This window comes from Polistes dominula, unplaced genomic scaffold (assembly GCF_049000335.1).
Source record: "Polistes dominula isolate Pdom_NZ unplaced genomic scaffold, Pdom_raw_medaka contig_77, whole genome shotgun sequence".
Taxonomy (NCBI): domain Eukaryota; kingdom Metazoa; phylum Arthropoda; class Insecta; order Hymenoptera; family Vespidae; genus Polistes; species Polistes dominula.
Genome location: NW_028301152.1, coordinates 8282230 through 8307474, shown reverse-complemented (window position 1 = coordinate 8307474; position 25245 = coordinate 8282230). Strand labels below are relative to the sequence as shown.

The 25245-nt window shown below is 31.2% G+C and overlaps 2 protein-coding genes across 2 annotated transcripts in view; both read right to left on the bottom strand.

Moving 5' to 3' along the window:
- Positions 1-19766, bottom strand: part of LOC107065922 (uncharacterized) — a 203313-nt gene extending 183547 nt beyond the window's left edge. The window contains 3 exon segments of the mRNA XM_015320041.2: positions 9645-10269; positions 15921-16034; positions 19148-19766. Of these exon segments, the coding sequence (XP_015175527.2) occupies positions 9645-10269; positions 15921-16034; positions 19148-19213 (805 nt within the window). The 5' untranslated portion in view covers positions 19214-19766.
- Positions 19767-21859: 2093 nt separating this feature from the next.
- Positions 21860-25011, bottom strand: LOC107065923 (uncharacterized). The gene is made up of 3 exons (XM_015320044.2): positions 24566-25011; positions 24039-24182; positions 21860-23965 (listed from the first exon to the last, which is right to left on the bottom strand). Exons 1-3 carry the CDS (start codon positions 24701-24703, stop codon positions 22127-22129), a joined length of 2121 nt encoding a protein of 706 aa, XP_015175530.1. The 5' UTR covers positions 24704-25011; the 3' UTR covers positions 21860-22126.
- Positions 25012-25245: the final 234 nt, after the last annotated feature.

The following is a 25245-nucleotide window of genomic DNA, read 5'->3' as shown; positions in this document are numbered from 1 at the left end:
GTTTCGGGGATGAAAGGGTGTTGCTGAAGCTGTTCTCTCCTCCTACTCTACACAGCTGCTAAAGTTGGAGGGTGGTTGTGTTCGTTGTCAGATAACGTTACCTCTTTTACAATGATTTCTCTATTTTACGATATCTGCGTGAGAGGATCATTAGGGGATTTCTAAGATGAGAAAACAAACGTGCTATAATAATATGTAATAATTTCTAACTTTTTTATATGAACAAATTTAATATTAGGTTGTCCTAAACATTTTTTCCATTATTTTTTGGGATGATAAGTTGAACAATATTGTAGATAACAATTTATTATTTTTTCTAAATGTTTAAACATTTCTACGTTTATTTCTTTGAGATCGTACTTTCTATTTTTAAATTAAAGATAATCAAACAATTCTTCATTTATTATTCCGTTCACTCATTCCATCTTAAATATTAAACGATTTTAATTTATTTTCATAGTTGCATACACATACACAGTGTTAACAAAATTAGATTTGACGAATATTAAATTCCCGTTAAATTAATATTTACAGAATAAAAGAAAACTTATTATTCAAAAATTTACAAATATGACAAAAAAGTTACATAACTTTATAAAATATTAAAAACATTCCAGTTAAGTCAAATAGTCAACCCTGTAACACGTTCTTTCAATAAAAATAAATAAAATAAATGAAAAAAGAAAATCAAAAGAAACAAGTGCAAAAAAAAGTGGTAGAAAGTAACCCTCAAAACCCAATACACCCACCCACACACTTACTCACCCAATGTGTGTTGAACAAAACTGAAACCGTGAAAAACATTAAAAACATTCAAGTTTAGTTGAGTTGTCACTCTGAAACACCTTATTTCAATAAAAATAAATAAAATAAACAAAAAAAATTAAAAGAAATAAGTGTAAAAAGAAAGTGGTAGAAAGTAACACTCAACCCCAAATCTCCCACTCACCCAAAGTGTATTGGACAAAAACGAGACCACAAAAATGAAAATAAATATTAACAAATAAAATAAAAGAAAGGAAAAGAAATAAGTGCAAAATAAAACTTGCAAAAGGTAACCCTCAACCCCCAACTCACCAACCAACCCACCCACTCACTCACCCAATGTGTGTTGGACAAAAACGAAACCGCGAATGCATTTTAGTAGAAACCAGCCGTTATCTTTCGGACTGCGTACTTTTTTTTACGTGCACGTAAATACGCCAGGACGATATAATATGGGGAGAGAAAGAGGGGTGAAGTAGGAGGATGAGGATGAGGATAAAGAGGACGAGAAGAGGAAAGGGGAGAGTATGAACGAGGGAATGAACGAGGGATACGACGACAGAGGTTAAGAGTGGAATGAGAACATTTCCCTTCTTTCTCTTTCTCATTGCACCCTTTTTCGTTAACCGAAAAGATAGAAAAGGACAACATGAGAGACCACGGAACGACAGAGGCGTAAACCGGAAGTGCCGTGATTTCGAGCTGACCGAACGAATGGGCCATCGTTTTTAGGTATTTACGCCCGATTCTAGGAGATTTTCATGCGATCGACGAGAATCCCAACCACCCCCACTCACCTCCACTCATCCCCATCTCTTCCCATTCCAACTACTAGTAGGAAATTTCAGGAATTCCTGATATCTCGTAGGATAACAGGGATTTGTCAAATAAAAAGAGAAACAAAAATGTCACCCGATCCAAAAAAAAAAAATAATATCGTCTCGTACCATTTTATTTTATTACGTTTAATATTAATAATGTTATTGTGTGTAAATATATTTATATATTATATTATATATGTACTCTTATATTACATTTTATATATTATATTAATAATAATTTATTATTAGTAATTTATTATATATATATTATATTATTAATTTGTTATATTATATATATAAAATAAATAATTTATATAATATAATATATAATATAAATATATTATATATTTATATATAAAATATATAACTTTAATATAATATAGAATACAATATAAATATAATATAATATATAAAAAAAATATAAAATATAATATAAATATAATATAATATATAAAAAAAAAATATAAAATATAATATAAATATAATATAAAATATAATAAAATATAAAATATAATAAAATATATATAATATAAGATATATATTATATAACATTTTTGTGTTCTATTTACTATTACATATTTAATAATATATTTCATTGAGAACTATTAACAATTTATATATATATAAAAGAAAATAGAAAAAGAAGATTATAAGAACCTTGAGATAAAATTCAACGAAAATTAGTATTAGTTGGTGACAAGAAGAGTATATATATAGGTATTATAATAATAATAACAAGAAGAACAACAAGAACAACACGCCGATGCCGCGTCTAATGCGTCTCGCATAAAACTCGATAAACGCCAGTTATGTCAATCATTCTTTAATGAGAGAATGCGTTTCATACGAGAGAACGCCCACACCCGGCCAAACTGAACGAGAGAGAGAGAGTATTGGCCCAATATAACGTTGATCGTTAACGAACCACGGCGTATACGTCGCGCTATTAAATTGATGTTCCACCTTGCCAATGAGAAATTGTATAAATATCAGCGTACGTCGGTCGGTGGTTGCAAACGTCGAACGTGACGTCGCCCGTTTACGCGAATCGCGCCAAAAGCAACAGCAACATCAACAAAACTATAAAAAACCAACAACAACGTCAACATATATTATAAACTAACAAAACTTATTTTAAAAAGAAAGAAAATGAAGAAAACGAAATTAAAATTTTTTAACATTTTTTTTGTTTAAACAATTTTTTAAAAAAGTTATTAGAAACAAAGAGAACTATAATTTAATAATAATAATAACCCTGATGCAACTAAAAACCAAAATACGTAAAACCAAATTACAAGAAATAAGAAGAAATTGGATACAAATTTTCAAATATTATAGTTTCTTCAAACAACAACGCAACTAAAAACTAAATTAGATAAAACTAAATTACGATAAATAAGAATAATAATAAAACAAAATATTATTTTTAAAAATATTATTAAAAAAAGAAGAAGAAAATGATTAAAAATTGTCACATTTTCTTGGAACAACATCGCAACTAAAAACCAAAATACGTAAAACCAAATTACGAGAAACAAGAAAAAATCTAATAATAATAATAATAATAATAATAATAATAATAATAATAATAATAATAATAATAATAATAATAATAATAAAACAAAATATTATTCATAAAATTTGACACAGAAATGTACCCACTAAAATCCTTATAACTAAGCAGCTTATCGTTGCACTCAATACACCCTCCACCCTCACTCATCCCCACTTCTATCTTTTCCATCTTTCGCAATGTTCCTTCACATACCACTATCTTATTACTATAGAAATATAATGCATTTGTAGGTTTACTTTTTCTCTTTACATTAGTAAACTAAATAAATAAATAAACACATAAATATTTTATCAGAACTAAAAAAAGATGATACAAAAATTTGTCACGTTAATGGACGTTAATGGAAGTTCGGCTAATTCGGAATCATTAGAATTCTGTGACAAGAAAGACATTTAAATAATACAATACTACTATATATATATAGTATTTAGGTGGTAAGAGCTGGTAAATCACCCTGTATAGTGTGAATAAAATTATAGAGAAAAAAAATAAGACTATAAGGCAAAGAAAAAAAATGGTTTCATTATTTTTACATTTACCTTGTTTACCAGCACTCACAGAATAAGGACCTCATACTCTTGAATAAACAACACAGCCACACGAAAACACGCGTTTCACGCGTTTTACCAATACCACTACCAAGAGCGTAATATAATCGGGTGAAAAGCAATGTTAAAATGGTCCGAGAGAGAAAGAGGATGAGAATGGAGGAAGGGGTGTCGCGAATAATGAAAAAGCGAGTCCTCAAACTCGATTTATAATCAGTTCGGCGGGCATCTGATCGGTCGACAAGTAAAGCTCGCGTATCGTTCGATGCTCGACGTGGGAACAACGTTGCGTTATTTAAATCTATGCATGTATCATATACATATGTGTTTGTATATGTGTTTCATCGAGAGTATATACATATGTGTATATATGAGTGTATGTTTACGTGGTTGAGTGTATACAACCGAATTCATTCGCACGTGCACCTTGTCCTGTCGAACGGAGAGTTTCGTTTCCCCAATAGAAAGAGAGAGAGAGAGAGAGAGAGAAGAGGGGGTAGAAGGAGGGTGGAAGGCTCACCACCTATCCTCCACCACGATTTGGCAGCCTGTTTGAATGTTTTGCAACGAGTTTATTCGAGTTATCAATTTCCTGACAAATATCTGCATTTCCCTAACCCCCTTCTCTCTCTCTCTATCTCTCTATCTCTCTCTCTTTCTATCTCTGTATGTTTCTCGTGTTATTTCTGTCTCGTTCATACCCTTTGAAATTTTCGCCCATTCACCACCACCACCACCACCACCATCATTCCCTCCCTTCCTCCCTCGTCAACGTCGATCCCGTCCAAAGATATGCATCGATCGAGGCCACTGTGATACGATATTACGCTATAAAGTTACACACGTTTTTTTACGATGTACATTACATTAAGGTCGTTAGCGGGTTTTAAATTTTGTTGGTAAGGGAAAGAGAGAGAAGGAAAAAAAGAGAGGAGGGAGGATAAAGTGAGAGGAAACGATAAGAATTCTTATAAGAATTTTGTCAAGAATAAAAATAAGAGAAGAAGATTAAGTACTTTCATTTCATTAACAAAATCAACAAGATTTGTAATATACGTATATATAATGTTTTATATATATAAATGTTTATAATATATTATATATAATATATTAATTACAATATTATTATTATATATATTAGAATATTATATTAAATATATATATTTTATAATAAGTTCCTAATTAGTTTTTGGATCTTTGATATATTGCCTTTAGAAATAAAGACCAATCTGCGTTTCTATATATCTCGTATCTATATATAATATAAATACTAAATATAAAAATTAATGTTTATTATTTTCGTGTAACACAACTTTTTTCGAAAAATATCCGAAATTCAAACAATATCTTTACGCATCAAGACCTACTATTAAATAAAAATACAAATTACCACTATTTAAGATCAAAATTTCTCTGAACCGGTTAACCACTGATGCCTTTACCTTCTATCTCAAAAAATAATACGAATTAATGTAAATACCATAAGTATGTATTATAATTATATTTACATGGAATAAAATTTCAACGATATGGGTGTTACATGAGTACTACTACCTAACTACTCAACTGAATGAGAATTGTAACGAAAGCCAATCGAACGACACGAGGGGGTAGAAAAGAGAAAGAGAGAAAGAGAGAGAGAGAGAAATGGGTTCTCGTTTAATCGGCCAACGATGAAACACCGTCGGGAATAATTTATTTATCGGAGCTCAATAATGATCGCTCATCGTTGGTCAGAACTTCTATGAACGTGACAGAAACGGTACGATCTCGCACGATTGCCGTACATATGCATATAATATACACATATATCTATATATATATGGGGAGAAGGGGGTGGTGTGGGTTTGCACACATCAGATCATCGGCCAATATTAGTTTCATATCATTTTTTCCGTATCATTAGATACAAATAAACGCAGTGTAAATGCTACGAGTTCAGTCGCAAATGATTATTTGCACATGTATCCATGACAATCTGGAAGTATTGGTTCCGAATATGTATCCATGTGTGTGTGTGTGTGTGTATGTGTGTCTGAAAGAGAGAGATAGAAACAGCAAACGAAACGAAACGAACGAAACGAATGAACGAATGAACGAATGAACGAATGAACGAGAGAGCAACTCTCGAAAAACGGCGTGCTCTGAAAGAGAAAGAGAGAAAGAGAAAAAGAGAGAGAGAGTGTTTAATCGAAATGGCGCATCGCTGGACTCGAAATACGCGATCCCGCGTATACCCGAGGTTCGCATTGACACGCGAGAGATCGAATTATTTGCTAGACATTCCGCGATTTCCCGCAAATTTTCCAGTCGCTTGCATCGTTGATTCGAGCTTGCCCAGTAACTCTCCGCCGACACACACAGAAAACCCACCCTCACCTCCCACCTCCCCAATCGTGAACAACCTCGCACCAACCCGAACCTCCCCCGTTTATAGGTAGGTAGATAAGTACTCTTCTCTTATTTCTCTTTACTCACCCTTATAAACGAGTCATATAATTAAATAGGATTTATTTGCAATAATTTTTACTATAATTAAAAAAAATGTGATTGTTTATTATTTAAGTCGTTTGATTACATTTGATGTATTGGTACGTCATGCAGTTTTTTGGGCAAAGATGCATATATGACGATCTGATACGTCATTGAAACTAAGACGAGATTTAATTAGTTGGTTTTGGTTTATTTCAAAGTATAATAAGTAATTTTTAATATTATTTTAATTCATTATTATAATATTTATTATTATATATATTTATAATATTAAATAATATTAATATTAAATAATATTAATATTAAAATAAATATATTAAATAATATTAATATTAAAATTAATATATTAAAATAATAATTTTTAATTTATATTTTTATTATTAATTTTTATTATTATTTAATTTATATTTCTATTATTTTTAATTAATATATATTAAAATAAATATATAAATAAATATATATATATATATATATATATATATATTTATGATTTTTATTTTTAACTTACTAACTTAACCCTTTTGGGTACACATTTGAACTCACAGAAAAAAATAGAGAAATACTTTACCATTAATAACTCTTTTATTTAATGTACCTAGTTAGTAACTAGATATCTAGATAAATACCTAGCTAGTATCAAGCCCAAATAAAGTATGAGGATTCTAGGGTGAACCTAGCAACCTACCATCAGTAAAAAAAAAATAATCACTCCCAGATCTAACTTCATATGCCCTAACCATAAATAATAAAACAAAGTCCTGATAATAAAAGAAGAATTCTTTCATCAAACACATTTTTTGACAGAATAAAAACCCCAAAATAAAAGGAATTAAGATGAAGGTACCAAGTGGTGTCTTCAAAAATTATAAATGGTTGAAAATAAACGTAAATAATTTCCTTCCTACCTGTCTACCTTACTTTCTCTTGACGAACCGTAACGTGTGGCAAGCATACCTGCCCACAAAGTGAGTATCGACTAATTAGCGACGCGAGTAACGTTACAGGTAACGCGCAGGCACCAGTTTGCAATGGTCAAAGGACATTGTTATCCATCACGCTCTCCGAACCCTTTTTCTCTCTTTCTCTCTCACTCTCTCCCACTCACTTTGCTATTATCCCCTTCAGTTTGCACCTTCACTTTTTCCTCGCGTAATCAAACGAAAATTAGCAGAAGAGAGATACCTCTTCTTTTTTTCTTTCTGTCCTTCTCTTTCTCTCTCTCTCTCTCTCTCTCTCTCTCTCTCTCTCTCTCTCTCTCTCTCTCTCTCTTTCTCTTTCTCTGTGTAGAAAATTTACAAAGCGAATTTCAAACGGTAAAAGGACAATTCTAAAAGTAATGAGTACCCGAGAGGGAAAATTCTCGGGGATAGGTTGAGATCCTACCATACCTCGATGAACACCACATAGAAAAGAGAAACAGAAACAAAAAGAGAGAAACAAAAAAAAAGAAAAAGAGAGAAAGAGAGAAAAAGTAGACGGCAAGGTAGCCGAGAAAAATGAATGGCTCTATCTTTCGGTAATTAAGACAGACCCGGAAAAATAAACAAACATTCGCGAAAACGAGAACGAAAGGCTTTAACCGATGGGCCAGTTCTCTCTCTCTCTCACACACACTCACTCACTCACTCTCTTTCTCTCTCTTTCTTTCTTTCATTTGGTGAAGCAGCTGTTACGTTGCCTAGGGCCGAGTCAAATAAACGGTTTTAGGTAGATTAAGCACACAAATCTCGATTCTCTTTCCCTTATGCTGGACTCTCTCTTTCTCTCTTTCTCTCTCTTTCTATCTTTTACTTTCTCCTTTTCAGTCCAACTGTTTGTTGACACGAGACCGTTGATACTCCTACCTACTATCATCCAAAAAATATGATCGTCCTCATTCATATAAACTGTAAACCACGAAAATCCTAACATTCTCGAGTCAACAAAGATTAAATTTAAACCACCGTCCATTTTCGTAATATTCATCCAACATTTTCTAATATATAATTTGAAGTTTCATATATGTGGTTATGAAGCATGTGTATGTGTTTGCTCGAGTTGCACACAAATTTTACCTACGCGACATTTAAATATGAATCTTCGAATATAGAAACAAATACGACGGATATATTCGTCAAACACTGTACGACTTTATCTAATGTATTAAAATGTATTAAAACAAAATTCAAACGAATGCTTTATTTCAGAATAGTCTACGTTGCATGCTTTCATAGAAATAATGATCGAAGATTTACTTAACCCTTTGGGTACATTTGACGTGTTAGTACGTCACGCATTTGTTTGAGCAAAGATACACTTGACGTTCTAATACGTCATTGCAACTGAGACGAGATTTAATTTGTTGATTCTGGTTAATTTCAAAGTAATAAGTAATTTTTATATTATTATAATTAATTATTAACATTATTTATATATTATATAAATATTATTTAATCTTATATTTAACACGTTGCCGAAAATGACGGCTATAATCGTCTGCAATCTTTGTATTTCTGAACACGATCAAATTAAACGTGTGTGAAACAATGTTAATATTATATTTAAATTATTATAATATTACAAAGAAATTTTCAAATAAATGTATACCCAAAGGATTAAATATCGATCATTCTTTCTAGAATGTGAATAATTAGGATAATAATGATTAAGGTAAAGGTAAATCTCAGTTTGTTAGCTTTCAATTGTAAAGCAATATTTCATTCATATATTTATTACAAAATATTTGATTTAACGTAGAGATTTACCCATGACAAAAGACATAAGAAAGAACGGAAGAGTTACGGATTAAATTATTATAAAAAAAATTATTTCGTAATTTATAAACTAATATTCATCATACACAGTTAATCACACAAGTATTTGTATACTTATTATCAATTTAAAATAATTTATATTTTCTTGTTATACGATATTACAAAATTCTTATAAACAAAAACGTATTTTATTAATTAAATTAATATCAATTTGATAATGTATAATTTTAATAATCCTAAAATAGATTTCAGTTTATAAAAATTTCAAAGTATTTTGCATTACAAGCAAAAATATCAATTATTACAAATATACAATAAAAATTGGTAAACGAATACTCCTGAAACTCACTTGTATATATACACGAAGATTATGTAACATCTAGCAAAAAGATCAGATTGTAGTTATACTTAAGATAAAAATATATCACGCCATTTATTCTGGCAAAGTATTCTTCGAGCAATAACTTCCGGTACTCTTCCATGAAGGAGAAAATAGAAGAGAGAGAAATATAGAAGGTGAAGAAGAAAAGTCGATAGAAGGAATCGGTTTGTGTGGTGGTGGTGGTGGTGGAAGGAGCAAAGAATAGATAGATAAAGCTAGATAGATAGATAGAAAGAGAGACAGAGAGAGAGTGAGAGAGAATAAGGGAGTGGGGGGTAGATAGATATAGGTAGATAGAAGACTCACGTCTGTAAGGTCGTCCCTCCTCGGGGGTGGAGCGCTCGGTGTTCTCGGATCCGGGTGTGGCGTTTGCGTCTCGATCCTCCTCCTCGGGGGTTGGGCCTCGATTCGGCGCCGAGCCGGTCCCTGTGCCCGTCGGTGAACGGCTAGCGGAACCAGCCGGGCTGTGAGGTGTAACAACAACTTCCGGTCCTGAGGATAGCACTGATGAAACGGCACCACTGGCTGTACCAACACCACCAGCACCACCAGCACCACCGGCAGTAGTACCAACGACGTTAACGGAAGAACCCGAACCGGTGGCTGTGCTTCCTGGGCCCGAAACTGAGACTACTGCTCCTCCACCGGCGGAGGGAGGCAAGGAAGTAGGCGAGAACATGTTCGACATGCTCGAAAGTGAGCCGATGCTTGGTAGGCCCGAACCGGCTACCGAACCGTTACCCGTCTCGACCTTGAGGCACTTGCTCGGTGGCGCGAACGCTGAAGGACCAAGGGGCCTAAACCCGCCGAATGGTAACCGATGGTCCAACGGATGAAGAAATTGTGGTGGCAGGTGAAGCATATGATGTAGCCCGTAACCGAGGGACGCCGCTGTGCTGAACGGCACCTGGAGCTCCTTCGAATCTGTCACCTGTTATTGCATTCATAGTCTTTACAACCTTATATAGAACTATTTCTTTTTTTCTAAACATGAAATTCTAACTTCGTACCATCGAACTTTTTACCTTCATCTACCCAATAATATTTTAATATTTTAATAATTTTATTTTGCATGGATAAAAATTAATTACCGATACATCTATAATAATAAGTATTAGGTACATTGCATTAATAGTGTTTACAACGTTATATATATAAATATAATTATTTTTTTCTTTAAATATGAAATTCTAACTTCGTACCATCGAAGTTCTTCTATCCAATAATATTTTAACATTTCAAATTTACACCGATAAAAATTAATTACCGATACACATATGATAGGAAGAGTATTAGGTACACCACCAAACGAATGGACTCTGATAGTGGATAAGAATTTACCTACTGCTTTTTCAAACGTTAAGCTAATCGCGAACGATGGGAACGTGATTTCGACGTGCAACGAACGAATCATCCCTTTTCCCTTTCCCTTTCCTCTCTCTCTCTTTTTCTCTTTTAACTTTTCAACCGACCAAAACCGTAATTTTCATCCATTCGTTATGAAAAAAACAGGAAGAGAAAAACAAAGAGTGAGAGAGAAAGGGATGAGAGGAGAAGGGATAAAGGGAGTAACATATTTGCCGAAGCTTATTTTGTTTGTTGGCCTTTTTATTTTTTTTTTCCTTTTTTTTATTTTTTTTAATGATACACGTTACACGTGGGAAATACGTTTCGTCAGCCGATGAACGAAACGTTACCCGATAAAATGAAACTGCGGTATTTCCATTACATGTAGAAAAGGTGAGCGTACGAAAAAAAAAAAAAAATATATATATATATATATATATATATATATATATATATATATCTGTGTGAGTACATATATCTATCTATTCTGTACACACATTTGACAACGCGGCGTTTGACATCTATGAATAACAAAGGATATATTTCTGGCAATACGTTTAAAAACTTAATGACATACTAATTGCAAGTTAGTTTCAACCTGAATTTCCACAAAACTATAAAAAAAAACTGTAAGTTTTCACAATTATATAGGAGAAAACCTAACATAAACGAAAAGAATATTTAATGATATAAATTCACCTCCCTTTCTTTGCTTGCTAATTACACTACAAATTAAAAATCTTCGATGTATATAAACGCGTTTTAAATATTATAACAGCAACAAAAACAATGATAACGATAACGATAACAACGATACGATTCAAATCTACGCATTGCATGATTTGTTGGGTGGCACGGTTGCATCAACGTAAGCCGTTAATAGAAACCGATGTTTTTTTTTTGTTTCGACGTTAAAAGCCTTATAAAATAATTCGTTTCATTTCCTAGTGATTATTTTTATTTATGTCCCTTTTTTCGTTTTGTTTGTTTAAATATTTTTGTTGCTTTTTTTTTGTATTTCATTTCTTTTACGCGTCGTTGTTATTTCCATTTCTTTTTTTCTTTTTTTGATTTTGTTTTTTCGTAACTACACCAGTACCACCCCCTTCCCTTTTACCTTTCTCATCCCCCTGTACAAAACGAACGCGAACGAGCATGGACTTAATAGACTCGTCAATCACACTCGAAATACGCGCGCACGTTACAGTACGCTACCGACGGACGCAAGGATTCGGATTTTGACGGATTATTATAACACGAATGGTCTCCCGTTATTAACAATATTACGTCACGTACCCACCCACATATATTACCCCAGCCATTCGAAGGTATTCAAATAACAATTCGAAATATCGTCGATATTTCTCTATCACATTTTACTCTCACACATTATTATCATATCTTTTAAATCATACAAGTAGTTAAAAAGAACAATTTGAATACCGCGAATTCGTAATATGTCCAGAAAAAAATTCCAAATATTAAAAGAGTAACGTGACGACGAAATGTTGGAATAACTTTGTATGAAAGGATTGAAAGATTAATTTAAACAAAAAAATATTAAAAAATGAAAGTAAAGTAAAGTATGAAGAGAAATATTATATCTCACATTTTATATCACTCATTGATCGAACGAAGAATAAAAATATGACGATAGAACTTTTAAGATGTTAAGAAATAAAATAAAATTAAATTAGACAAATTTTGCAAATAGAAAACAAAAAAGAATTGAAAGAGAATAATAAGGAGGGTAAAAAAAAAGATGGAACATTTTCACATGCTTCCATTATCATATCATTAATCGTGCAATAAATAAAATAATAAACGATAATTTTTGAAACAAACAAAAAAATATAATTTTCAAATAAAAAATGTCAAATATCCTAGAACAAAATTCGTTAAGAAAAAAAGAAGGAAAATAAAAATAAAAATAAAATAAAAATAAAATAAAAAATAAATATTAATCATTAACCGTGTATACAATAAAATAAAATAATTAACGATGACTTTTGAACACGTTGAAACAAAAGAAACAAATAAAATATAATTTTCAAATAAAAAATTAGAAAAATATCTTAGAACAAAATTCGCACAAAAAGAAAAAAAAACTAAATAAAACAATAATAAAAACAAAATAAAAAAAATAAATATTAATCATTAATCGAAATTAATTCTAAAATAAAATTCGTACAGAAAAAATGAAACGAAAGAAAATAAAATAACGAAACAAACTAAAAAATAAAATATACAATAACGAATGATAAAAAATAAAAAATAAAAAATAAAAAATAAAAAAACAAAGAAAGAACTAACGGAGAGAGAAGAAAAAAGGGGGTGTAGATATAGAAAAGGGGTGGTGAAATGGAAACGTAGAAAACGAGGTTTCGATAAGCAGCTTTCGGATAAACATTTCATTCGACCGATAATGACATGGGCGATGAGTCGCGCGGGAATTAGTGTGCCACACGATTAGTTTATTATTCTTTTATGCCGATGGAAATGAGGTTTTGCATTTGCTGCTACCCCCAACCCTCCCTCGCCCTCCTCCTCACTTTGCGTTGTTTGCGCCTACTCTCGTAGCTCTCCAATCACTGATTTATTAGCTATTCATTATTATTTTAATTATACCGACGACGAACCACCGCCGATAGATACGCGTGACCTTTTTTTTTCTTTCCCATACACCCCAACACCCCCCACACCCACCCATGTTCCCCGGTTTTTCCTTTTTTTATCACAAGCTTTTCCAACACAAATCGGTAACAACGAGCGACGCTTTGCGAGCTTATAAAACGATACCCTTTTTTTCATATTTTTTTTCTTCTTCTCCCCTTACCCTCCTCTTCACCCTCACCCTGTACAGCTTTTATTTTGTTCTCTTCCTTTTTTTATTGGCTGTTATTATTGTTGTTGTTTATTAAAGTTCTTTTTCCATTACACTTTCTATTAAACATATTATTTGAATTCGCATAAATTTATTTCTATTTCTCTTTCTTTCAAGTCAAAGTCAACAAAATACATTTATCAATTTATTTATAGATATATACATTTAAAAAATGTACGAACGTAGAGTTACAGAAGCCAACGCATATGAAAATTGTGGATAAAACAAACAAAATTCTTTAGAACTGATAAATAATGGAAGAAATCACTTTAGGCAATATATACGCGTAATTTCGACGAATTTTCTATAGTCACATTTAAAAAAATAAAAAAGAAATAAATGAAACACCGAATATAAAAGTATTCGTCTTTACTTCATATATTTTTTTTAAATTCGAAATCGTAACCTATGAGAATGCAACAAACAGTAAATTAAATAAAAATAAAAATTAACAATATTGTATTGAACGTATAAATTATTATACTAATTATAATAAATAATTGCAATGTAAAATAAATGTTTACTTTGATATTCTTGGACTTTAAGGATTCTATAACAATATTTAATATTTATAACTATTTAATGTATATTTAATTATAATAAAGAACTATCAAAATAAAATTAATTACGTTAATTTTTTAACTAAAATACATTATAAATATAATATAATTTAATTTATAAAAAATTATAAATTAAAATATATATATATATACCAAGTAACAGTAAAAATACCAATACTACCCTCACGATTCCTTAATTTAATTTAATTTAATTCCTGACTTTATATTACAATAATTTCTATTAAAAAATAAACTAAATTATATAATTAATTTCGTCAAATTTTTTAATCTAAATCCAATTATCAACACACAAACATATACACATATATCTACTAATGTAACAGAAACTATCCCAATACCATTCTCAATTCTTTTCTTATTAACACCGAATGATTACGTTTTTTCTTCCATTCCTAATTTGTTCATTTTTCTTCATAATTATTATTCATAAAATAATTCGATATTTTCTGTTCATCTAGTTAGTACTTTAGGTCTTTATCGCGACAGCTTTTCGATATATTCGCACGCGCGCTAACTTGCCGCCGCCGGCAAAACTGCGGTTTACGTTACGGCGTGAACGTGTTTAGCCGGCTGGCTGTACAAGGATTTACTTTCTTTCTTCTCGCGTTTCTCGATCGTGTAAAAGCCGATAACACACTCTCCTCCGTTCAAGTTAGATGATTTTGTATCCGATCTCTCTCGGTTTTAAATTAATCCTTATTCCAACATTTTATTCATCACATATATACATTTGTGTATTACACCTATGGAATTCATTTTACAGTTAATATTTGAAAAATTTATCGATGGTACGAATAATATGAATCAATTTTTTATATTTAAAAAAAAAACGATTACTATTACCTCCATAATTAAAATCTAATCATCTTGTATCGCATTGATCGAGTTAAACGTAATCAACGCGCGTTATCTAAAGGTACTATTATTATTATTATTATTATTATTATTATTATTATTATTATTATTATTATTATTATTATTATTATTAAAATGATGTGTGTAGATTCATTTTTAATTATTCGAAAACAAAAAACCAATAATTTTTTCATATTTTATTTGTATCATAAAAATTATGTTTTTTTTTTAAATGAATTTACATCATTTTCGTAATAAACGATTAAAATATTTTGTGGTACATTTAATCGATCAATCGAACATTTTAGATAATTTTAGACAATTATTCATTTATATTTTGATTATTGTTATTCATAATATATAAATAAAAACATGCAACAGTTAGGAATAGTGGTAACATAGAATAAATATAAAAGCGACCATCTATATTTCTACGCAACATTGAACATCGAAGCGCAACGGGGTACCATATGTGCATAAATCAAGCAACGATAATGCATGCGTATCGAGTGTTATCTTCAAGGCAATCGATTTTATACATTCGAGGATCAAGGTTTTTTTTCAAGGAATACGAAAAGTTAAACCAACAAATTCTTACAAAATTTGTCAAGGATCTATGAACAAGTTTAACCAACATTTATCATCAAACCTGGTGTATGCAAATTAAAATAAAAAGAAAAAAAGGGGAATGTCCTTAAAAAGATAAAATAAAAAAGAAAAGGAAATTGAGACATAAAGATAACAAATTAAATAAAAATAAATAAATAAGAATGTTGGTGCGTGTGTGAGTGAGTGTGTGGGTGGGTGATTGGAAATGTTTTTGAAAAATATGCGTAGAAAAGCGTAGAAAAAAAGAAGATACGACAGCTGTTTTAGGGGGAAATAGTAAAAGGCAAGGAAGAAAAGGACACTAACTTGTGGATTGAAGGGTCTTTGCATTCTCAGGGCCTCGGGCAGTCCCCCGGCCTGCGAAAACACGACCAGGGACGGCGGTGGTAGATGATTCGGCACGTACGCAGAGTTATCCATCTACAACAAACATGTTCCTCGTGTTCCTTCCTTTTTCTTTGTTTTTTTTTTTCTTTTCTTTCACTCTATTTATCTATTTTGTTCTTTTTCTCTTGCTCTTTTGCTCTTATCACAATTCTTCTTCTTCTTCTTTCTCTTCATCTTCTTTTCAGTCTTCTTAGCACGAATGATATGTCGAATTAAAAACCGATGTGATTCGATCATTTGAATAGGACAAACGATTGAACAATATTTAAATAAATAAGTAATAAATAAAGTTTATATTGTAATTAATTTCATATGGATTAATTTTGTTATTTATTTTGTATATATTTTAATATTTATTTAGGTGGGGTTAAAGGTAACACAGAACAAAAAAGAAATAACTGTGAAAATTATTTGTATATTATTTTCTATTTAATTTTAATTTTAATTTTTTTATTTTAATTTTGTTTTAGGTGGAGTTAAAGGTAACCCAAAAAAAAGAAAAATATTATAACTGTGAAAATTATTTGTATATTATTATTTTCTATTTAATTTTAATTTTAATTTAAATCTTATTTCTAATCAATCACATTATAGATATAATAAGATATCAAAAGATGATCACCTACTAATTATTTTTCTTGTCAAAAACGATTATTAAGATTATAAAGATTACTTAAATTATTTAAAAATTTCAATAATACATTCCTCATCGTTAATCAACAAAGAAGAATCAAGTTATCCAATGGTTTAGTTCTCTCGTCTGTCCTATTAATCGGTCGTCACTTTAGTTAATTATTTCTATCCGCAATTGAATAGTTTGTCATTAACGGAGACTACTAATCCAACAATAGGGATATCCTATTGTTAAATTGCTATTTTTTTATTTTGTTACTGCTGTTAGTCCTATTTCAGTTTCTGTTGCATTTGCCTTTAGTGTTTGCTGCTTTATGGTGTTACTGTTGCTGTTACTGTTGTTGCTGCTACTGCTGCTGTTGCTAGTTCTAACCTTTCAACGGGACATATCGAATTTGATACGGGAGTAATTGCATCGATCGCTGCCAGACTGCCTTCTTCTTCTTCTTTCTCGTTCCACGCAAAGTCACCGTTCCTAACGAGACGCGCAAGAAAAAAAAGATACACGATTTTCTTTCTTTCTCTTTCTCTTTCTCTTTCTCTTTCTTACGGGTTGAAGAAAGAAAAATAAAAAAAATAAAATAAATAAATAGATAGAAATAATATAGTGAGAAACACGGCGCACGTTCGTCCATGGAAAATTGAGAAACCTAATGCGACACGTGAGAGAAATCACCTAACCCAACGATTTGTGAACTCATATTGAATACATGATAATAAATAAATTATTTAACAATAAAAAAAGAGAACAATTTTTTGTAGTTTTTTTTTGTCAATCATTTGCAATCGAAGCTTTGGTTGTCAAAGTATAAAAACGAATTCGTTACGATTTATTTATTTCAATTATATTTATAATATTTATTGATATTATTTGCACTTTGTGTTTTCCTTTTTTTATACTTATATTACTTTAGTTACTTTACACGATAATTATTATCTTTTACTTGGTAAAATTTAATTTGTAATTATTTTTCTTTTTTTCTTTTTGGTTGTCGAAATATAAAAACTAATTCGTTACGTTTTATTTATTGCAATTGTGTTTAATAAGCTCGATATTATTTGCATAATATTTATATATAAATATGTATTATATATATTATTAAATTATTAATATTTTTATAATAATAATAATTATTATTATTTAATAATATTAATATTATTAAATATATATATTATATATAAATTGCATTATATATTATATATATAAATATAAATAACTTTACTTCCGAATATAAAAAAAAGGTATTAATAAAAATAGGTGAATATAAGTAATCTTGAATCTCCTACGATTATTTACATATATATATAACTTGACTTCGAATTATAAAAAAAAGATATTAAAGATTTTTTTGACGCGTGTATACAAGGCATGGGGATGTATCGACGATTTAAATCGAATCAAAGGGGGGAAAATCAATACTTGGACGATATTATGTCATCATCCGATACCGTCGAACGCAGAGCTAAAGCGATGAACGCGTAACGAAATTCCGGATCATCGAATTCTACGATTACACTTCGACATTACCAATTATATTTCGACGGTTGGTACAAGTTTCAACAGGGAAATATTCGCGAATACAAAATTAATCTTTCAAGTCCCGACGCACGCCATTCGAAACTCGAGTTACGTGAATTCTTATTCTCAATTTATTGTGCATACTTTTGTCATATTTAATTAATCCATTGCATTTTTTATTGCAATACGAGATCAAACGATTCCGACGGCACAAGTTGTTTTCTTTTTTAGTCTACGCAGAAAAATTAATATTTGATAAATAAATTGATTTATATTAATTTTATCTAATAATTTTTGTAATCAAAATGAGATGAAGAAGAAGAAGAAAAATATGATCGGTTTAAATTGTTCAAATAATTTCGAGATTAAGTTTATCGAACAGCATTAAATGATGATCGATGAAGATGATCGATATCCGTTTGTCGTCTGTTCATCAAATGACGTATCTTCGATGTCCTTCTGATGTGATGTCTCGTTACAGAAAGCAAAACGTTTAGGCTGGACACTTGTTGCACCGTAGTTCTCCAACCAATCGGAACTAAATTTCTTAACGAGGTTTAAAAACAACACTTTATCGTATTAACGCGAGTTATACCAGTGAATGTATATTTTTCGTTCAATTTTTGACATATCTGTACACGTGTGTATATGCACGCGTGCATGTATGTTTATATTAAATATATTTTTTTAATTTGTAATTAAAATTTCTATTCTCGTGTACACGTTCTTATCTTTTCTTCAACATTTTATGTATGTTATTGTAAAAATAAATTTGAATGTTTCCAACGTGGTTTTAATAACTTGGCAGCGATCGTGCGAAGAAGACATCATTGTAATTCGATGAGGAATAGAAATAAAAGTAGAAGAAGAATAAGAATAAGAAGAGGAAGAAGAAGAATTGGAATCGTCGAAGAGCAATAAGAGTATATTAAATAACTTGTGTATATATATGTATATATATATATATATATCCTTTTATCACCAATGCTCGTACATTTTCCTCGTGTGCACTGAAAAAGTCGTGCGCGGCAAGCCGCGACATACGGCTATCCGAGAACATTCACACTATTATTTCTTTTCAGATTTTCTCCGTTTAAATCCTCTCTTATCCGTCGCTTTGCGAGAAACTAGTTTCGAGTTTCTTCTCTGGACGCACCATATCCGCGTGACACTAACGTTTTCAACGTTAGTTTATTAAAGTGACATATAAAAGGACGATGCACGAGATGGTATGTATAATAGTCAACGACAATATCGTAATAAAAATGTAATAACAACGACAATGATAACAACGCGATACTTTAATCGAGATAAATTATTTGCGTAAGTAAAACTGGAGAAAACATGTGAAGACTTTCGTGTTTAACGTGTTTCGAAGAACGCGCCTTGTCAAACCTAACCTCGAATAAACGCAAGAGCGCTCGAACACCGGCGCGGAGACTGGCGCGACGTACACTGACGGTGGCTCACGATTCGCGCGCTTTTCCTCTCCTCTCTCTCTCCCTCTCGTTTCGTCCTCGTACGGCGGCGTACATCACGCCGTATACCGACGTCACGATATACTCTCGGCGGGTGCCGTTGCTGGTGATGGTGCTGCTACTCCGGTCACAGTGCGGCAGTAACAAAAGACGAGATGATTCTATCTTTCTCTTTCTCCCCACCCTTCCATCCTCCCTCTTTCTCTTTTACTCGCGCGCGCTTTCTCGAAATAAGAGAGAGAGAGAGGGTAAGAGTAGCGCTCGTGGCGCGACTTCAAAATTCAAACGGAGCACGCGAGCCCGCCACTCTTTCCTCCCCCTTCTCAATCTATCTCTCTCTATCTCTATGTGTGTATCTCTCACTCGCGAGACCTAACCTCTCCGTGGTCTGTCAAAAATAACGTGCAACTTTACGCGTCCGATAATTCAAGCGGTGGTAACAACGACGGTGGTTGTGTAGTGGTTTACCACTGGATCGACTCACCCTGTACTACTATATAAGTAAGCACGTTATTTAGGTGAGCCGGCTAAAAGGGACGGTTCGTTTGGACGGATAGGTTGGCTTGTTGTGTTGTTGGTTATAGGAAAACACATTGTCGTCGCAAGATAATATGCAAAAACTAAAAGCATAAATCTAAAAAGAAAAATAGAGTAATGGAATAAGGAAGGACGAAGTAGAGAGGAAATGACAGATGGAAGGGATAACGAGGGAAGCGAAATGAAGGACCGAGAGAACGTAGAGAAGGAGGCTAAGAGGGAGCTTGGCGTCAGGATGTTGTAAGTGCGGGTGGAAGAGGATAACCACCAGGCCCGTGCAAGCAACCTCGTGGACATGCGAGTGCAGACTGATTGGAGCATGGAGTATGAGGGTACTTACCCACGAGCCCTGAGTACAGCGGCGGAGGTGGCGGTGGAGGTGAGGTGGAGGCGTGGAGGCACCGACCGGCGGCGGTGCTGACGTGCGCGCGTGTTTTCCGCCGCCATGACTGGCGCCACTAGCGCTCTTCTAATCATTGCGCATGTGCGAGATGCGCACTCGTCCAACGCGCACCGAACTCACCGGGACGTGCGGACTTCAATCGTGCGGTGTCCGTGCAACCGATAACGTCTTGAGATTGCTGTCTCCTCGTCTTCTTCTCCGAGCAAATTAATTTTTTAATATATTTTTTTTATTTCTTCCTCCCTTCTATAATATTGTTAATTCTTCTACCTTCTATGATATTGTTAATTCTATTTTTTACACTTTATTGACAATTTCCTAGTGACTGAGATTTCCAACCATTTGAAGACGTCTTGATCTGGTTTTTCCAATTATTTGTAGATATTATAAAATGCAAACAGTTGTTTATCATTTATTTAATTTACTACTGTTATTATTGTTTTTTTAATACAATTAAAAAGTGTAAACGAGAATTGAATGTATAATTGTGAAAGATTTCGTTATATTCTTTTTATATTTCAGACTTTAAAGTAATTTAAAAAGCCAATAAATACGTATATTTAATTATATAACAATTTAAAACGTGTAATATCATAACTTATCGAGAGAGAGAGAGAGAGAATTATTCTGTAACTTTAACTATTTCATTGCTATGCCTTCTGTTATAAATAAATCTTACATGTTGAATGAAATCAATGAGATTTATTTTTCTCGAAGAATTTTTAATAGCACTATATACAGCTTCAGAATTTGTTATGCAACTAGATGGCGTACGTTTATGGTCAAGCGCATAATATAATGTGTTACCTATGTTAACGAGAACGAATTTACAAACATCTTACTCATTTATGCAGGTAGGTGGCGCATTCGTATTTAAACACGTTACCGACGTAAGATAAATCAGTCAAATTATCATATAATGTTACCAAAAGAATAATTTACAACAGCAAATAAAATAGAAGTTTTAAAATAATTAAAATTAATATAAAAAATTACATGTTAAGGTAGATTGTAAAAATTATTAAATACAATTAAATTGTAATGAAAATCTTATATACAACTTTGATAAATGTACCATTCCTTTATATAATCATACGCATACATGTGTACACATTGTATAAGAGTAAAGAATTAGAGTCCATGATAAAAAATATTTTTAAAACTGGTAATTTTGTGTTCAGTCTTATATTTACTTATGTTAAATATAAATAAAATGTGAAAAAGGAATTTACTAATATGCGTATAAATAATGTTGCATAAGGAAATCAAAGAAAATTGTTTAGCTACATCCTATAAGTTCACAAAGCAATCATTTATTGCTTAAATCATTCCTAAAGTTTATAAATCATGATCCCTTAAGATTATTATGCTTTATATTCTAAATTAAATATGTCAATTATATCTAAAATAATATTTAATATCTCCAATATGGAGCTATACAATATGTCCAGTTACTTAAAAAAACAGAAATTCTATCCAATCCAAGCAAAATGTATCTACCACTCTATCGTTCGAGGAAAATAAGTAGAAAAAATGAAGTATTTGTTAAATAATATTAATCATAGCGTATAAGATTGAAAAGGGCATCTACATTTTCTTTTTCTGCTTCTTCTTGAGGTATAACTTGCGTTACATCTTGATTTAAAAGAACTTGCTCTATGAGAACAGTTTCTGTGTTTACCACTTCAGTAATATTTTCTCTCGATACTTCTTCCGTGTTATTTTGCCCTTCCTTTTTCCTTTGTTTCATTTTTGGTCTGCCGCTATGAATTTGCATGTGGCGTTTTAAATCATACTTTCCTACAAAACGTGAAGAGCAAATTTCACAGCCAAAAGGTTTTCCACTAGCATGATTCCACATGTGACGTCTTAATGCTGCACTGAATGTAAACCCTACTCCGCATACATTGCAAATATAAGGTTTTTCTCCCGTATGTATAAAACTATGATCTTTTAACGTAGCTCTTTGGTTAAATCTTTTCCCACAAACTTCGCATGTATAACTTCGAGAATTCGAATGAATTCTTAAATGATTTAATAAATTTCCTTGCTGTGAAAAACTTTTATTACATATATCGCATTGAAATGGTTTTTCTCCTGTATGAACCCGCATATGAGTTTCAAGAGTACGATTATTCAAGAAACGTTTCCCACAAACAGTGCATGGGAATTTTGGTAAATGAAGACCTTTAGGATCCAAATGTGAAATTAAATGTCTTTTGTAATTACCTTTGTGGTTGAATAAGCGTGGACATTGACTGCACGTATATGGTGCCCCATGTACGTGCGTTTCAATGTGATTTTCTAATTCTACTTTAGTTTTAAATCTTTCACCACATTTTGGACAACGATATCTTCCTAAGTTGGTATGACCAACCATGTGTCGCTTTAAATATCTTTTCGAAGCATAACTTTTATTACACATGAAACAAATATACGGAAATTGTCCAGTATGTATCTTTACATGATTCCTTAATTCCTTATGACTATTACAATCCATTTCACAAACGACACAAAAAAATGGACCACTACTTGGTACATGATTATCAATAGTATGAAGTAAAATACCGGTAAGTTTATCATAGTTCTGCAAACACAAAGTACACTGATATTCTATTGTATTATTCTCAGTTTTTATTTCTTTAATTTTAGCTATCATATCATTTAAACTGCCTACAATATTATCCTTTCGATCAATGCAGTAATCCGAATCAGAATCATTAGTTTCTTGTGATTCCATGTTCTCCGTTGTTTTACAATCTTGTTCGACGTTTAGATTTATTTTATCAACCTGTTCTATTGGTTCATCTGTTGATATCATTTGCCAAGCTTCGGTTTCAATGTTTAATGCTTTAGCATCCTTTGATTCCATATTACCAGATATGTATATTGTATTTAAAAAATTTTCATTTGTCTTAGATTCTTCAAAAGTAGTTTTAGAAAATAATGTTTGAATATTAATATTTTCATCCTTTGATTTGCACAGACGATCATGATCCTGTGATTTAACAGATTCCATTTCTGTGTCCCCTACATATACCACTGTATAATTTAAATCTTGTGAATGAGACGTATTACCAAATTGATCATCTAATTCACTTTTAATATTATATAATTTATCGGGCTGAGAATCATTTATAATATTATCTAAATGATCTTGAATCTTATCCATTTCATTGTTACTATTAAAATCCATTAACGATATTATTTCTAAAGATTGTTCGTCTTCTCTCTTCTTTTCTGTATCCTCCTTTTTTAATTCTTCGTTAATAGAACTCGCATTATCACAATTATCAGAAATCATTGCAGAAGTTTCGAAGAGAAACTTTTTTTCCATTAATTCATCTTCTAATATTATATAGTTCTGTTCATTTACATTTTCTTCCATTCCTTCCTATTATAACAGAAATAAAATGATTAAAAATATTTATTATACAAACATATTCAATTTTAATGTAACAACTTACTTTTACGTCTTCCACTTGCATATTAAGCATCTTCCTAAATTTTTCCTCCGACTTTTGTACTTGTAATCTAAAATTATACGATGCAATTGTCCGATAAGCACATTTAGAGCAAAGCATCTGTGGTAATCCATCGTTCTTGTCAACCTAAACCAATTTATTTTTTATTCATATTATTTTATCATTAATGAACAAATGAATATAATTTTATAAAACATTGAATGTTATTTTTACAAATCATTAAATATTTACATATACAGTAGGTGATCGGTTATCTATAATTAACTTTATATATATTCATTTTTTCAAATTACAAATTGTAAACTATTTGTTTTATAATATTAAATAAAAAAACAACATTTTTTATATGCACAGATATATAAATAATTGTATGCAGATCAATTTTTGAGGTTAATAAGTGCCCATTGATATTTCCTTTTTATGAAAAATGTTATCTAAACATTGCAAAATGATAAAAATGAATTGTATTAATTAAATTAAAATTATAATCAGATAACTTCTTTACTTACTCGAATTAAAGTAACTTCTTGAAGTTTTTCAGGTAAATTCTTGATACCAGACGTGTCATCACAATATATTGGTAAAAGTTTACAATCAATCTTCATACAAGCACGACACATATTCCTGTAAGAAACTTCCCAGTCCATGATTAAAATGTTCTTATTATTTTAAACGGTTTCTCAAATTAACTATGCTTGTTGAAATATAAACACGTACATTTCACATTTCGCGGTACTGTCATCCGACGGTCAATACTACTTACATCCAATATGTAGTTTGCAGTCATGAATTATGCATTTAACATAACATATCTTACATAATAGACTAGACAAATTTTTTGCAGAAAAAAAATAAAAATCTATCTTTTTTATTTTCAATGTATAACATTCTTCTAATCTTCATAAATATTCATTTTCTTCTTATTATTTTTTTCTTCTTTTTATTATAACATTTACGTTACTATAATGATTTATTTATTTTCTATATAGGACAAATTTAAAACAACGATACACAAGTAAACCAATGAGAACGTATTTAGAAACTCGACTAATTGAACTAGCGCGTTACCATTGGTCAATTACAAATTTGTTCATTTTTGATTGGTCAATGGTAGTTTAGAGCGAAAAGGAATAATGTGAATCTAGCATTATATTCTATGGATGTTTCTGGTTAGTCGTCAACGTGATAA

Coding starts and splice junctions, on each gene's coding strand:
- LOC107065923 (XM_015320044.2), bottom strand. CDS start 24,703: ATGGACTGGGAAGTTTCTTACAGGAATATGTGTCGTGCTTGTATGAAG. Junction 24,183..24,565: donor AAGAAGTTACTTTAATTCGA/GTAAGTAAAGAA, acceptor AAATTGGTTTAG/GTTGACAAGAACGATGGATT. Junction 23,966..24,038: donor TGCAAGTGGAAGACGTAAAA/GTAAGTTGTTAC, acceptor CTGTTATAATAG/GAAGGAATGGAAGAAAATGT.